The sequence below is a fragment of the Lipotes vexillifer genome, unplaced genomic scaffold (assembly GCF_000442215.2).
Source record: "Lipotes vexillifer unplaced genomic scaffold, Lipotes_vexillifer_v1.1 scaffold1073, whole genome shotgun sequence".
NCBI lineage: Eukaryota > Metazoa > Chordata > Mammalia > Artiodactyla > Lipotidae > Lipotes > Lipotes vexillifer.
Window position 1 is genome coordinate 1,188,311 of NW_006791304.1, and position 17,562 is coordinate 1,205,872.

Genomic DNA, 17,562 nt, shown 5'->3' on the forward strand with positions numbered 1-17,562 from the left:
CTCTATCACTTTGCACACAAAAATACATAGATACATAGATAAATCTGTGAAGGAATTGAGTCACAAAAAAAATTCCAAAGCAACCTTTCCAATGGATCATGATGGAATTTAAGCAATTACAGTTATCAAGCTTCCATTATAACAGATGTTCAATATTTTGTGATGTAATGATTGGCAAAAATAATAAAAATATAATTGCTTATTTGAAAAATATTGAAACGTCAAATTTTTACTGAGATTACGACTTAATTTTTACTTGTTATTAAATATATTGTTGTAACTTTAAGAGTACAAAAAAAAAGTAAATAAAAACTGCACAATGGCAGCGAATTTGGAGAAAAGAGGAGAGCTCAAGGTAACGTAATTCTACCTGTTTCCATTAGAAATAACCAAAAAAATAATTGAGCACTTACTATGTGCCATGCACTGTTCTAAGAACTTTACATGCATTTTCTGGTTTAATTCCTCACAACAATCAGAAAAGTATTATCATTTTAAAATAAATAGCTTTATAGAAGTGTAATATTTTCTTTTTAAGGGTAGGAAACAGACACAGGGTTCACAAATCAGTAATAGAATGAGAGTACAAGGGAAATATTAAATCTTTCAACAAACTTTTGAATGATTTAAAAGCACACATTTACATGTTATCTTTAAGTGTTAAATCAGTGCCTCTAAACCCCGGTTAGGCATAAGAATCACCTATGGAACTTAAAAATACAGAAGCCCTGATTTAACAGAGGACCACTGGTACCTATGGGTTTTTCAAATTCCACCTGTGTGATTCTGATGTGAAGTTGGAGGTAAGAAGCAGCTGTACTATTTGACTAATAATTATCTGTTTAAGCAGCATTAAATCCACTATCCAGCAACACTTTGTTAGTTGTGATTAAATTATCAAATCTACAATATTCCTTTCTTTTTTTTAGGTTTTTCAGGTTTTTCCTCTAGTTCCAACTGGCCTTCTCTAATCCAGATTAGTGAAGTTTTCTACTGATATTGTTAAACTTTTTAAGGTTTAAGAATTAGATGGGAAAAAGAAAATAGCCACAACCTTTAAATTTCTATAAATGCAGGTGACAAAACTGAATTTCTTTCTTTGAAAGAGAAGTAATTCTATGGACCCCCCAAATGTGACTTAAAATTATTTTCAGTATAATATAAATCTCACAAACCCATCTCACAAAACTCAATAAATTCACCATCCTTGTAACTCTACATAACTATGAAAGCAAAATTACAATTAAATATAAAATAAAAATTTAAAAACAATTAAATTAAAACAACCCTAATTGATTATGCTAGGTAAGGCTTTTTTGCTGAAATTAAATCATGATTCATACCATAATTGGGGTCCTAAGAGCTACAACAGATGTTCCAATTCAGATTCACTTGAGATGAACCTATTTTACCAGATGCCACTCAATTCTCCCACCATCTTTTTCTACTTCAGTGGTCCTCAAACTATGGTCCCAGGCCAGCAGCACTGGCAACACCTGGGAACTTGTTAGAAATGCAATTACTCAGGCCCTACCCCAGAACTAGTAAATCAGAATCTCTAAGCCTGAGACCCAGCAATCTATTCCAATAAGCCAGTGATTCTGATACACCCTATCGCTGCAGACCACTGCTCTATTCAGACTACAGAGAAATGTTTATTGAGCTGCCACACTGTGGGATCATACCCCTCTCCCTTGGCTCCAATGCTTCATTTACATATTAAGTTCTAGCAATTCTTTCCTCATTCACCCCAATTTTATTACTTGGGGCCAACAACAAAAACACAAATGCAGCAGGCATCCAACCCTGTGGCTGAATTAAATTATATGATGATGGTCTCTCCTACAAACCAAAATATCCTTATATTAATTTTAGAACCCTGAAATGAAGCATAAAGTTAAAATATTTTTGTCTTAAAACTTGAAAACGCCTGAAAATTCATCTGAATAACCCTAGGAGTCTATAAATTCATGAGAAAATTTCTGCTGTAAAATATAGGAAAAGCTTTTCAATACAGTGTCCAGTTAAACCACGGAAGCAGTGTGGTATGCTGGTAAGGGACTAAAGAATCAAAAAGACTTGTTTTAGTGCCTGGATCTTTACTTTGTAACCACAAAAAGGTAAATAAATGATACTCAGTGTCCTTACACATAAAATGAGGGAACGGCACTTAGTTCCCAACCAGGCTTAAGTAGTAGAATCCCCTGAGAAGTTTTTACAAATTATCTATGCCTAGGCTTTCCTTGTCCCCTGCAGAGAATGGCCAACCGGCTTGACTGCTTGAAGTACCTTCCTCCACTAGAACTCTGACATTCTAATTTAGCAAGTTCATTACCAAAAAGTCAACCAGCAACAATTTTTCTTTATTGTACAAAGAAAGTGTTAAAGAAAACTACAGGGATGACTAAATTTTTTACTTCAATTTTATATTCATGGATACTGTTAATTTTCTTAAATGATTCCATAGGTTGTGTTTAGGCTAAAAAGTATAAGCTGGTATATCATCTTTAAATATCGTACCTTATAAAACTCAAAGACAGTTTTTATAGTGAACACAAGTACTAACAAAATCTAACTTACCAAATGATCCATGTGCTCAGACTAATTATAATACAGTGAAACTCTGCTCTCCAACTCTTGAAGTGCTTCAATGAATGCTGGCTTTCTGAGTTTTTACCACATCCCTAAAGATGAACAGAACACTCTTTGTATGATTTACATACAAGTTGATTTCAAATTAATCAAAACTTAAACCATACTCAAACACACTAGAAGTTTTGTTTTTAGTTTCAAGCAGGAGGGAAAAGTTTCAGAAAACAATAGGATTCTCATTAAATTCAATTTCTTGCAAAGAGGTTAACTTGCTCCTGTTACATAGTAAAACAGTCATGAGCCAAGTTAATTTCCATACCATTTAAAAGTGCTCTCTGTCTGATGCATGGTGGGACACTGAGCATCCTCACAGGCTAGTGGTGCCCCTCCCCTATACACACATTTCCTAAGACCCTACACACCTCCACCCAACTCCACTGAAAACTAGTGAGACTCAGACCAATCACAGTAACTTCCATCACCAGATAAGTAAAGAAATGAGATTCAGTTCCAGTCAATGTCCCATGAGGGGCAGTCTAATGGATGTTTCTGGAAAAGTTTTACGTATTTTAAAAAAGAACACAGGGAAGGGATGTACTTTTTGCCCTCTTTCTGGCCTTTGGGGATTGCTGTGTGATACACCGTGCACGAAACATCTTTTACCATCCTGAAACCATGAAACTGAGGATGGCACAGCAGAAAAATGGAAGAAATCTCGGTTTTTAATGTTCTTTCCATTGAAGCAACTAACTTTAAGTGGCCCTACTTCTGGCTTTCTATGTGAGATAATAAAGATGCCTCTTATTCTAAAAAATATATATATACTTTTAATTTTATTTAAAAATTACTTTATTAAAGATATCAATAGGTTCTACAACATTGTAAAGCAACTATACTCCAATTAAAAAATAAAAAGATACCAATAGCTTCTAAGCTCTTAAGAGAAATTACTTTGCAAAAAAAAAAGAAAAGACAGAATAATCACTTTTCATAGAGAAAAAAAATGCAATCCAAAAAGATTTTTAAAAAACCCAAAAACTTGGATCCATTTCCTAAGTAAATACAAATAGGTAAAGGCATGGCCACATATGAGGGCTGGATTCCCTTTCGAAGTATTTATAAACCACACATGATTAATTTCTGAACATACATACATTTTACTTTAGCTTAAACATTTCTAAGCTCAGCCTTGGAGAGTTATATCTAAACACAGAATAAATTAATCTTTAAGTTCTAAGCATTACCAACAGTCAGAGCTCACAGTAAGATATAAGAAAACTATTTAAGACAAACTCTCACAGAAAAGAGACTTTTCTCACCTGAAAACCACACTTGAGGCACAACCAAATATCAGAAGGAAGTACTGGCTGTCCATCATAGAATTTTCTTTCTTTTAAACATTCCAAGCAAACTGACCACAGATTCTCAACTATTGCTTTTTTCACATGATTCACACTGATAGCATGACTTACATGTTGGCAAGTGAAACCTACTGAATAAGACAAAAAATTTGAACATTTTCTTTGCTAAACCAAAGTGATACCATTAGCAAGCAAAAGTCAACAATATTAAAATGCTATAACTAAAAAGCACAGAGATTCAAAAAACAAAATAACTCAAAAGGATACATACTGCATGATTCCATTTACAAAACATTTGTGAAATAACAAAATTATAGAGTTGGAGAACAGATTAGCAGTTGCCAGGGGCCTTAGATGGGGAGCAGTGCTGTGGCTATAAATAACTAGCACTCAAGGTGGTGATACTGTAATCAAGTATCTTGACTGGCGGTTATAGAAAGCTAAACATGTAATTAAACTGCATACACATATACACACACACACACACAAGTGCATGTATATCTGGTGAAACCTGAATAAGCTCTAAGGATTGTACCGATGTCAGTTTCCTGGTTTTGATACTGTGCTACAGAAATACAAGATGTTACATCAGGAGAGACTGGATGAAGGCTGAATGGGACCTCCTTGTATACATGTTGTACCTTCCTGTAAATCTAAGATTAATTCAAAAATTAAAAGTTTAATAAATAAGATTATTTATTGAGCAGCTACTATGTATCAAGCATTTTGAATGTATTTTCTTTCACTAAGATACACAAGTAAAATCTTCTCATGGGCTAGCTCTGCTATGATACTATTTTCACCATTGTTGCAAGAAAGAAAAGAGAAGAACAAAGGCATAATTTGCAGGAACAAGAATTCTCCTTAATGACTATTCCCAAATAACAAATGATTTTGCATGGTCCTTCATTATCCTTTATAACAGATTCTTACTGTGGGCACTGTGTAGAGACAAATGGCCAAAATGAGCAAATATGTTTTTAATTTATCAAATAACCATATTCTTCTCTCAAGGGCTCAATAACACTTCCATTCCTCCCAAATACCTGAACACTTCAATTTCTAACCCTCAAATATCCCAAACACCAAATCTACAGCTCTCTGCCAAAACCAAACAACAAAAGCAGAGACTGAATACCTTGAAGAGGGAAACAAAAGGAGTATGTACATTTCAACTTTCTCCACTTCCCTTTCTGAATGCAAAGCATTCCTTTTCACCTACTGGTTAACTAGGGACTAGGCATTAGTTCCACTTCATTCTGAAGATAAAGAATGTGATTCCTGACAAATTACTTATAATAAATAGTTTCAACAAAAATAATATGTAAATCTGATAAAAGATTAAAACTTCTAATTTTACACCAAGAGTAAGTTATAAGAATAGACATAAAAGGAGTAATTCTGAAGTCCTATGTTTGAAAAGCAAGGATGAATGCCATTACAGAAAGGGCTGTTCAGGGCAAGACTGACAAAAATGACCACACAAATACAGGACCTAGAAATGGTTTATCAAATGTCATTGCTTTGAGTTTTTATATTTTAAAATTCTAAGGGAAAAATCATTCCACACACCTTCTATATCATCTCTGGCATGGGATCTGGCCAGAGTAAAACTTAACCATTCTCTGATTCTACAATTCAGACTTATGAAACTGAAACTGTTAATGAATTCAGAGGTAAGTGAATTCAAGATAAAAAAGCTTGTAGGCCCCTAAATTAAATCTATTAGCTTTTAAATATCTCAACCACATATACTTTTTATAAGTAAATTAAAAAGTCTGAGGTTTTCCTACAAAAGCTAACCAGTGTTTAAACAGTATTCACTATCTTTTGTGGGGGGAAAAATGTGAAAAATATCCTCTACGTTAATAGGTAAATTTCCTCAGTTTTCTGCAGTTCACTTAATCATATAATTGTCTAAATTTCATTTGGCAAATAGGTCCTCTAGAGATTCCTAAATAAAAATATAAAAATGTACTGAATTCTAGAGTTGTTTCACATTAACAAATTTAAAACAATAATCAAAATCTCCATATTTTTTACTTTAAATATTAATAAAAATTTTACAAGGAGTCTTCCAGTTTGCAAATGGTGGCATAAAATTAACACTTCCCCTTTCTCCTCCCCAAAACTATCCAAAGAACAGAAAACAAAAATACAGAGTTCATTTTCAGAGAAACCAGGAGACAGCTGAAGCCCCAAGTCACAAATTAAGTGGAAAGCCTCCCACCTCAAAGCAGCAGAGATCAAACAGGGGTGCGCACAGAAGGAAGCAGAGAGAACACTGCAGCAGTAGATTTCACAAAGAACAAGGCATGCTTTGCAGACATAGAACAAAACCTAAATCTCTGTGCTGCAACAACAGTGGCAGGAGCACCCCTATATCCAATTTTGTTTTGAGAAGCATGGAAAGAAGGGGATTCCTCATTCACTAAGTGAGAAGAAAAAAGCAAGCCATAATTGCAGGGAACAGCCTTATCTCTATGGCAGTTGGAAAGAAAAGATAATTTGGATTCTGAAAAAAACCCAGGGCTGCATAATCCTGGTGGCTGGAAAGAAGTAAAGCCTATATGAGCTCAAATTGAACAGTTAGGTCTCAACAGTGCTCTGGCCCTCCTTCTTACACAAATATTCTAAAACGAACTAGCCCAAGAAAAGCAACCCTACATCAAAGAAAATCAAAGCCACAAATTCTTTGCTAAGATAATATAAGAAAAAGGGAGGAAGGAAAAGGAAAAATGGCAGAGCAATCGCTGCCATGCAATAAAAACACAAAAAAGAAGCAAACACTTTAGGCTCAGGTGGCAGAGCAATAGGAAGTGACTAGCAGAGTTTAGGATAAAAAAATTAATAAATAAAACCACAAAAACGAATGCAAAATTAAAAAGAGTGTAAGGTGAAAGCAACACTGCTGAACACACAGTAAAAAATAAAAATGAAAACAGCACGCAAAGGGAAAAGGAAATAGTGGTTTTAGAGGATTTGAGAAAAAATGATAACTATGGAAGATAGGCAAAAGATAGTTAACATAAGAATAATAAGAATCCCTGAAGAAATATTAACAGAATAGAACAAATATTTAAAGACATAATTCAGACTTCCTTCAATACAGCAATCTATCCTGAAACAATATCCAAGTTAAAAACACTTAAAAATGGAAATAATATATTAAAAACCTCTTTTTAAATGGAGAACTGAACTGGTAAGTCAGTAAGGAAAATCCTCAGAAGCTAAAACCCAAGACATGAGGCTAAAAAGAAAAGCAAGCCAGGAAGCTAGCAGCTCCCCAGGGTCATCCGCCAACCTCACTGGCTTGAGGGCTTGGTTTTCACAACCAGGAGAAACAAACAACAACAAGACGCCAATTCTAAGTCAAATATAAAATAAACAAAATCTCAATAAAAATGCCCACACAGGATCTAGACAAGCTGATTTTAAAGTTCATGCAGAAAATGGTCATTAAAAACATATATTATTATTTCTCTTCTGCAACACTATTCAGGATGCCAGACATCATAATTTACCAGCAATGTCATCTGAAGAGTCTTCATCATGAGGTATGGTAGGCCTTTCACTTCTTTTGGCTTTCTCAGGTAAAGCTTTGGATGGCTCTTTCACCCGCATCTGTTACTTACTGAAAAGGTTGGGGGTAAAAATACACATTAATCCTCAAAATTAAAACTTTATGTATTTTACTTAACGCATATTAAAATGGAAATGACTTCAAGTTTAATGGGCCTAGTAAATTAACAGAGGAGGAAGAAGGGAGCACCAGCTGAAACCAAAGAAATCTTTATTAAACCAATGAACTTTTTTTATACAAAAAGTCAAACTACATTTGACTTTTACCAACGGTTTCCTACATGTATGATGTCCAGGTGAATAAAAAAAACCTGAAGTGTACGCTGCTTCTGGTTCCTGTGCTTCCCTTGCCCTTTCTCTCGTTTCACCAGCTAGAAGACAGGCGGAGCTGGAAGAGCCGTAACGGGCCGGGGTGGAGGCCTAGTGCCAAGCACAGCAGGGCCGCCCTACCTGCACTGAGCGGCCCTGCACTGGGCGGCCCAGCACTGGACTACTTAAAGAGAAATACATTTCTGTCTTTTTAAGCTCTTGCTTTTTTTTTTTTTTTTTTTTTTTTGGGGGTGCGGGGCCCTCTCACTGCTGTGGCCTATCCCGCCGCGGAGCGCAGGCTCAGCGGCCATGGCTCACGGGCCCAGCCGCTCCGCGGCATGTGGGATCTTCCTGGACCGGGGCACGAACCCGTGTCCCCTGCATCGGCAGGCGGACTCTCAACCACTGCGCCACCAGGGAAGCCCAGCTCTTGCATTTTTTGTGAGTTTTTCCCCCACTTTTTTATTACGAAAAATTTTTAACTTCCAAGAAAGTTACAAGAACAGGATAATGAACGCCCATATACTATCTAGATTCCACATCTCAAATATCTTGCCCTATTGGTTTTATCTAAATATCAATGTGTATATAGACATATCTATACATGTATGTATGTTTTTGCTGAACTATTTAAAAGTAAGTTGCAGAGAGCATATATCCCTTAAGGCAGGGGTCCCCAACCCCTGGGCTGCTAACGGTCCGCGGCCTGTTAGAAATCGGGCCACAGAGCAGGTGAGTGGGGGATGAACGAACGGAGCTTCATCTGCCTCTCACCCTCACTCGCATTACCGCCTAAACCATACCCCCTCTTCCCATGGAAAAACTGTCTTCCACGAAACTGGTCCCTGCTGCCAAAAAGGCTGGGGACCACTGCCTTAAGGAGATTCTCCTATACAGTCCTATCATTATCACTTCTAAGAAAATTAACAGTAATTCCTTAATATCATCTCATATCCTATCATATTCTAATTTCTTCAGCTGACCCAAAGTATCATCTGTACTGGTTTTTTGAATAAGGATTTAATCAAGGTTTGCACTTTGTACTGGTTATGTCAGTTAGTATCTTTTAATCTACAACTGTTCTTCCCATAAGAAATGGAGAACTAATACTGTCTTACTTTCCTAAGACACTGGCTTTTTTAGAGATCAGGCCAGTGCGTGAGTCAAACTGGAGATCTTGTTAAAATGTGGATAGCAAAGTGATTCAGAGACATATATATATGTGTGTGTGTATATATATATATATATTTTTTTTTTTTTTTTTATATTCTTTTCCATTATGGCTTATCACAAGGAAAACTTTTTTTTTGGCTGCGATGGGTCTTTGTTACTGCGCACAGGCTTTCTCTAGTTGTGGCAAGTGGGGGCTACTCTTTGTTGCGGTGTGCGGGTTTCTCATTGCGGTGGCTTCTGTTGTTGTGGAGCACGGGCTCTAAGCGTACGGGCTTCAGTAGTTGTGGCACACAGGCTCAGTAGTTGTGGCACACTGGCTCTAGAGTGCAGGTTCAGTATTGTGGCGCATGGGCTTAGTTGCTCCACGCTCCGCAGCATGTGGGATCTTCCCAGATCAGGGCTTAAACCCGTGTCCCCTGCATTGGCAGGCGGATTCTTAACCACGTGCCACCAGGGAAGCTCCTCTAAATATATTTTTAAGAAATCCCTTCTATTTCTTAAAAACTCAAAGTTAATTCTAAAGATTTTAGATACAAGTTAAAGCATTATTTTAAACCACTATATCCTAAATCCTACCTAATACCATGCTACTCCATGGCTAAGCTTTACTGTAATTTTTGTGGTTGTTTATTTGCTTTCATTGATCAAGGTGGAAGAATCTTTCAATTCAATAACAAATTCTGAATCCTGCTTTAGTCATACTGTGTTCCACATAAGGAAGCTTTTGAGTTTACCATTTTAAGAGCCATTTCCTTAAGTCCAAGGATAATCACTATTGAACAAGGCTGCAATAAATTAAGGCCTTAGGGGTTACAGAGATGCAGAAGGTCTCCAAGTTCCTTGACCACTTCATTTCTGACTGCCTTCACCCTCCAGACTGCCTCATCCACTTATCCCTACAGTTCCACCTTGCAAAATCACTAATTCAAGTATTCTGTTCTCTGATCACAACTTCAAGTTTTGCCAGCTTGCTTCCATCAGCCACTCCAATACTCCTCTAGTGCCCAGGCTGACAAGAGGCTGCATCTCAACAAGTGCTTCCATGATCACTGGAGCAGGGAAGGGAGAAAGGGAAGTGGCAAATTGAGTGCTGGTTCTTAAAGTTTCACTTGCAAGTGTATTTTATTGGCCAGAGCAAGTCATATGGCCACATTTAACTTCAAACAGACAAAAGGGGGAGGGGCACGGGGGGTAGTGTACAAAGAGTACAACCTTAACATGTTCCAGAAAGAACAGAATATGTGTGCACAGCCTTAATGACTTACCACAACACCCCTCTAACAGAACCCCAATCCTAGACAAATCCAATTAACCACTTTCTCCATGAATGCATCCAATCAGGCTGGAGAAAGTCTTGTAAGAAAGGAGACTGGGTCCACTAAATTCATAATCATAACCACAAACGAATCAAGACACCCCATTATCTACTACACCTTCTGGCCAACTCACTTATATACTCCTCACACAGCCTTCTGAAATCTTTTTCACTCTCCCGAACCTCCAACTCCTCCTCTCCCTACTCCTCCAAATTATCATCTGGTCTTCTACTTGACTGAGAGAAAAGAGATGTAATCAAATAGCAAATCGGATCTTTCTACCCCCCAATTTACAAACTTACCTCCAACTATTTTAACTTGATGTCTTGGAAAGAGATAGGCGTAACTAAGAGAATCCAAGAAAAATGGCCCATGAGAAACTGGTCATATTTTTACACCCCCTGCACAGGTAAACTCTTGATAAAGATGAGCATTAATACATAGCTGATACTGGCAGAATAACCAACAGAACCAGGTAGCTGACCTAGAATCTATAAAACACCTATGCCTTCTTTCAAAAACACTGACTCATACTTAACTTGGCAATGTAGAGTCAATTTCCAGTGAATTTTCTGACACATGTACATGTCTAAACATACAGAGTCATTTTGGATGGTAACCCACTACTTAGCAGTCACTTATCTGTATAGCTTTCTTCTTCAATTCCCCTTTCAGGCAAAAAGAGACAAAATTAAAGTCCGATTATTGGAGCTTCAAATACTGTCTATCATCAATATTGTGTCTGGGGAGTTCCAAGACCACCCTCTCATTTGGAGATTTACTATAAGGACTCACAAAACCCAGCATATAGTTGTATTCATGGCTAACACTTATTACAGCAATGTAGTATGGACATACAGCTTGATCATAATGAAAAAGACACAGGTGAAGTCTAGAGGAATCCAAGTGCAGGCTTCCTTACCATTCTCTCCCTCTCAAGAGGGGTCACCACACTCTTCCCCCAAAAAGTAAAATCCAGTAATGTCTATGAAACGTTTCTGCTCAGGGAAGCCCATTACAGACTCACTGGTGCAGATTTTTAGGGGGCTAGAAACTTCTGCATAAACCGTACCCTACAACATAAAACATGTTGTTCCCAGATGCCAAGCAAGGGCTAAACTTTCTAATGACAGCAGTCTCAGGCACGCTATGTTAAGTGTTTTCAGCACAAATAAATTCTGGCCATTTTTCTCACGTGGTTTCCCAAACAAAACTTTCGTTTTCAACTTCCGCGTTTACCTACACCTGTCTTTTCTCTAATGTAGGATGTGCAACTGTTTACAAATGTTTAATTTTTTGAAAAGGCCGTGCATACAAAAGCCCATATTCTCAAAAAAGAAAAAAATCTTTTTTTCCCTACTCTTGGGCGATTATTTTCGGCGAGGATGCCGGGGGAGGGAAGAAAGAGACAAAACTCTCTTTTTAGAACCTCAAAAAGATGACCAGCACTTACATACTTTTTTGTGCATCGCACTCGGTTCTCAGCACTGAAGAGATACTAACCCACTTCATCCTCCCAACCACCAACCACCTTATGAGATAGGTTACTATTATTTCTCCCATTTTATACTTGAAACTGAGACACACAGTAGTTAGGTGACTTGCAGAAGCCAGGAGCCAGTAAGCTGTGGATAGAGATTTGGACCCAGGCAGTCCATCTCCAGGGTTCCTAATACTACACGATGCTGCCAGACACCCGCGGTAAGACTCGTCCTCCGGTTTCTAACAAAAACATCCCAAGTTTCTGAAGAGAAAATGCGCCGTGAGGATGAGCGCGAAAAGGAGGCCGGAAGGGTGCTGGGTCGCCGCGACTCTGGTCAAGGTGAGACGGCTCCTCTCCCGCCCCACCTCGCCGGCTCCTCCCGCCGCAGCCCGGACACCCGGCCAGCCCGGCCACGCTCACGCGGCCCTCGGTGATCGCCTGGAGCCCCCAAGGATCGGGAAGGCGAGGGAGCGTGGGAGGGGCGGGGGGCGTTCTTTCCCAGGCCAGTCAAGCCACAAGGGCCCGGGGTTGTGGGAACGAAGACGGAGAAACTGCGGCGACCCTCCAGCACCGAGCCCCAACTCACCCTGCCAGGCCCGGCGGCCGCCTCTACAACCGGAAGAGACTGCGCCTGCGCGTCCGCCCCTCCCGCTGGCAGGGGCGGGGCCTCGTGCGCCCGCCCCCACGTCCGGGGGGTGGGGGGTTGTGGCCGCGCACCCGGAGTTGGGCGTGGACAGGGCGGGGCCGGCTTTCGTCGCGCCTGCGTCCTGTAAGTTTGCAGGTCTAGGTAGGCCCCGGCTAATCTTAGAAAAATGTTAAGTGGACTGTTAAGTGGATGCTGATAGTGGCCTGGAGTTCGCGCAGCTGGGGTGTTCTTGGAGTCAGGATTAAGTCCCACTTGTTGCTGGACAGCGTGCCCGGACAGCCTCCGACTTCTCGCCGTCACATTCTTCTGTGCAATAAAATCACATCAGACATCATATATTTTCTTGTTTTTTCTCATTATTGTTGTCTTACCTGTCGTTCTCACTTTTATTTAATTTTTTTTAAATTTATTTTTATTTATTTATTTTTGGCTGCATTGGGTCTTCATTGCTGCGCTCCGGCTTTCTCTAGTTGTGGCGAGTGGGGACTACTCTTCCTTGTGGTGCACGGGCTTCTCATTGCGGTGGCTTTTCTTGTTGCGGAGCTCGGGCTCTAGAGCACAGGCTCAGTAGTTGTGGCACACGGGCTTAGTTGTTCCCCGTCATGTGGGATCTTCCTGGACCAGGGCTTGAGCCTGTGTCCCCTGCATTGGCAGGTGGATTCTTTTTTTTTTTTTTTTTTTTTTTGCGTTATGCGGGCCTCTCACTGTCGTGGCCTCTCCCATTTGCGGAGCACAGGCTCCGGACGCGCAGGCTCAGCGGCCATGGCTCACGGGCCCAGCCGCTCCGCGGCATGTGGGATCCTCCCGAAACGGGGCACGAACCCGCGTCTCCTGCATCGGCAGGCGGACTCTCAAGCACTGCGCCACCAGGGAAGCCCGGCAGGTGGATTCTTAACCACTGCACCACCAGGGAATTCCTTCACTTCTTTATTAAAAAATTTCTTGACCTATACCTAGACCTCTTCGAAGCTCGATTACCCGTTAAAGTGGTTTGCACTTTGCATATGTTTAGTAAAAGTAATTGGTTGAAAAATACTTTGTTTGAATGATATTGCAGACATCAACAGTAGTTACAGATAAACTCTACGATTCTTGTAATCTTTCACAATTCTTCAGCCAGGGGACAGGTGTGGCCTTATGGAAAGAGCCTTGGATTCCTATTTGATGGATTCTTCAAAGGAAGGAAATTATATTTAAATGGTACCTAGTAAGTATATTTTTCGTGCTATTGCAAAGACATTATGACAAAACATCAAATAGAAATATAAATGTGCTTAAGGTCAGCTCGTATACATTTCAAATAATGTTAAGTATCTTAATTTTACCGTCATTGTTCTGTCTGAAAATGTATGGAATACTTTGCTAAGCTATAGGCTATACATATATTAAGTTTTATCGTGTATTTTAAAAGATACATGCTTTATTATAAAAGTAATACATGAAAGTTTCACATAAAGTTCCTCACCTTTTCCTCCTTCCCTCATTCCCATTTGCTTTCCTCAGAGGTAACATTTCCTCTTCTCTATTTTCTGTTTCTTGTGTATAGTTTCAGGAATTGTCTTTGCACATACAATATGCCTTTGTACTACATTTTTATATGATTACCATTTGCTAAAAGAGAACACAGGTTAGATTACGGTCTATTTTCTATTCTACAGCTTGATTTTTTTTCACTTGATCGTATATCTTGGACATATCTCCACACCAGCCTCATTCTTTTTACTTGTTGCTTAGAACTCCAGTGAATGAATGTATCATTTTTTCCCAATCAGTCCCCTGTTAGTGTACATTTATCTTTGCCTACTTGTGCAGATATTTTCAGTAGATAAACTATTGGCGGTGAAAATGCTGAGTCAACAGATGCTCAAGGGCTTCCCTGGTTGCACAGTGGCTAAGAATCCGCCTGCCAATGCAGGGAACACGGGTTTGAGCCCTGGTCCGGGAAGGTCCCACATGCCGCGGAGCAACTAAGCCCGTGAGCCACAACTACTGAGCCTGCGCTCTAGAGCCCGCGAGCCACAACTACTGAAGCCTGCGTGCCTAGAGCCCGTGCTCCGCAACAAGAGAAGCCACCACAATGAGAAGCCCGCACACCGCAACGAACAGTAGCCCCCACTCGCCACAACTAGAGAAAGCCCGCGCGCAGCAACAAAGACCCAACACAGCCAAAAATAAATAAATTAAATAAATAAATTTTAAAAAAACCAGATGTTCAAGTTTTGATAAACTTGGAAAAAACGTTTCATGAAAGGCAATACATTTCCTAATTCTTCATTTGATTTGTCTAAAATCTGGGGGCTTGATGTGGATTTAGAAAGAAATGGGAAAAATCCCAAGTCTCTTAAAAATCCTCTCCTTTCCAATTGTCTTTCACTTGCATTGTGGTGAAAAATAAAATGAGTTGTTTGAGAATTAATGACTCATATCAACTCAGCACTAGTAGACCTTTCCCAGAAAACATTACATTATTTCTCTGCCTTTCATTCCACTTCAAGCCTTACTTCCCTCGGTCACACTGACTCTGAAGGAAGAACTTGGACATTTGTCCAAGGAGCAATGATCAGTACTCCTGTTTGACAAGATCTTTTTGCTCTAAGCCCTCTTAAATAAACCAAGTTTGGCACTGTGCTAGTTATAGGAGGACATATTCATCTTTTCAGAAAAAGAAATCCTACAGAAAAATATTTCTCAAATAATCAATCATGAACACTTGAAAAGAATTGTTTAGTAATATGTGCTCTTGCAAAAGTGTAAATTAGATTAAATGTGATTCATTGAGGCCAAGTACATTGTTTCCATATCTGTGTCCATACTACCTGTGGTTTATGATGTGGATGCCACAGAGAGTACATGAATCTACAATATTTAATGACATCTTAGTTCAAAGTCAATCCACAAAGTAGATTACACAGAGACTATGGTTAAACTTCAAATGACTTGGAAAACATAACTGTAAATGTTGTCATTGGTATAGAAATCTGAAGTCATTTTATTAATTATTAAATTATTGAAAGCTGAGTAATTTAAAAGTGCATGCTTAATGAAATTATTCCTTGAACACATACTTTAATAATGCCATTTGGAAACTAATTTTAAAAAATTTCACTGTGAATCCATTTGTAGTTAAATATGGCTTTCATTATCCTTGGGAAACAAATTGAGAATAAATTAAAAATAAGGTAATGAACCAAGTTGAGAATAAAGTAAAAACAAGGTAATAAGAAACTTTATATGCTGTAGGCTGAATATGCTCCCTCCACAACCACACACCAAGGTGTTCTAATTCCTGGAACCTATGAATATGTTACCTTACATGGCAAAAGGATTTTGTGCATATGACTAAATCAGGATTATCCCAGTGGTCCCAGTGTAATCACAAAGGTCCTTATGAAAGGGAGGCAGAAGGGTGAGAGGAAGAGAAGAGGATGTGACAGCACAAGCAGAGGTCGGAATTAGAGATCTGAAGATGCCAAACTGTTGGCTTTGAAGATGGGGAAACGGACCAATAGCCAAGGAATGCAGGCAGCCTCTCCTAGATGGAAAAGGTTAAGTACAGAAATTCTCCCCTGCAGCCTTCAGAAGGAACACAGGCTTGCTGATACCTTAATTTTAGCCTAGTGACTTCTGACCTTCAAAACTGTACATAATAAATTTGTGTTGTTTTAAGTCAATAAGTTTGTGGTATAGTAGCAATTGGAAACTAACACATTTTATAAATTAGTTGGACCTGACTCTGAGCTATCATCAAATATAGTCCAATATCATGTTGTGGGGCAAAGATGACAGCATGAGATTATCTTAATACTGACATCAGTTGAACCAGCTATGGGAGTGAAGAGCAATTCTTAGAAAAGTGCACATGTGCTTTGCTTTAATTCAATGCATGAGAATCCTGTTAGGAAGTAAATTGGAGAAATTTATTTACTTTATATATTTAAATATTATCTTTGTTATATTCTCTTTCCACTTTTAAACTTTGTCTCTCCTTAAAAAAATAATAATCATAAACAAAAAAGCAAACCCAACCCTTAGTTTCTTACCAGGCAATTTTAAATTTTACAGCAGGGCACATTTCCGTCCGCGATTACTCCTAGTGGCACTACCCGGTTCGGCCGGAGCCTGGCTGGAGGGCGTTCGAGAGCCCGGCGCGGTTCGCCGGGCGGCGGGAGGAGGACCAGGAGGAGGAAGTGGTCAGTAGCCCCGAGGCTCCATCCGGAGATGAGGCTGCTGCGACTATTGCACTTGAGTGGGCGCCAGGCGATCCTGGGGTCCGCAGAGGCTGCACTCTGGGGTGAGCTCGGGGTCCCCGGGGAAAGGGAGAACGCCTAACCTCGGGCCCCTGGGAGGGGATGGCTTTGGTGAGGGTGATCGCTTCTTTTTTAAAGGCTTCCAGTTAAAAGTCAGACCCAGGACTTCCCTGGTGGCGCAGTGGTTGAGAGTCCGCCTGCCTATGCAGGGGACACGGGTTCTTGCCGCGGTCCGGGAAGATCCCACATGCCGCGAAGCGGCTGGGCCCGTGAGCCATGGCCGCTGAGCCTGCGCGTCCGGAGCCTGTGCTCAGCAGCGGGAGAGGCCCGCGAACCGCGGAAAATTTTAAAATGTCAGACCCAGTACACTTGGCACCTGGGAATGTAACACTCACTTGCAGATCTTGTTCCTTCAGATTCCGGGCTACTGGGGTTGCTCTCGGGGTACGCACGGAGAGGGAGAGAGGCAAACATTGCTCCAGGGAGCTCGCGTGGGAAGGCAGTTATTAAAGGTAATGGGTGCTTGACTGAGCAATGAAGGTCAGTTCGCGACTCTGAGAAGTGAGCTCAGTGGCCAGTTCCTGCCGGGGAGAGTCGCAATGAGGAGCCCAGTCTTGCGAGTTATACTTGTGACCCACTAGAGGGCAGCACTCATGGGCTGATGAAACCTACAGTTGCCACGTTATGGCTGTAATAGTACTACCCCTAATTTTACAGCTGGCGAAACAGAAGCCAGAGGTGGGTCTAGAACCCAGAGCAGGCCTCCAGTCCCTTCTCTTTGCTTTACGTGCTGCCTCTCCTTTAACAACAAGGCCCCAGCGTAACACTTTCTCCCCCCCCCAGCCCCGCCCCC

The 17,562-nt window shown here is 40.1% G+C and overlaps 2 protein-coding genes across 2 annotated transcripts in view; one reads left to right on the forward strand and one right to left on the reverse strand.

Annotated features, from left to right (window-relative positions):
• Positions 1 to 7,587, reverse strand: part of USP45 (ubiquitin specific peptidase 45) — a 60,126-nt gene extending 52,539 nt beyond the window's left edge. The window contains exons 1-3 of the mRNA XM_007464308.1: positions 7,478 to 7,587; positions 3,912 to 4,084; positions 2,581 to 2,684 (exon numbers count right to left, since the gene is read on the reverse strand). Coding sequence (XP_007464370.1) covers positions 2,581 to 2,684; positions 3,912 to 4,084; positions 7,478 to 7,577 — 377 coding nt within the window. The 5' untranslated portion in view covers positions 7,578 to 7,587. The remainder of the gene's footprint in view (positions 1 to 2,580; positions 2,685 to 3,911; positions 4,085 to 7,477) is intronic.
• Positions 7,588 to 16,680: 9,093 nt separating this feature from the next.
• Positions 16,681 to 17,562, forward strand: part of LOC103072155 (thiosulfate sulfurtransferase like domain containing 3) — a 4,465-nt gene continuing 3,583 nt past the window's right edge. Inside the window, exon 1 of the mRNA XM_007464309.1 lies at positions 16,681 to 16,753. Coding sequence (XP_007464371.1) covers positions 16,681 to 16,753 — 73 coding nt within the window. The remainder of the gene's footprint in view (positions 16,754 to 17,562) is intronic.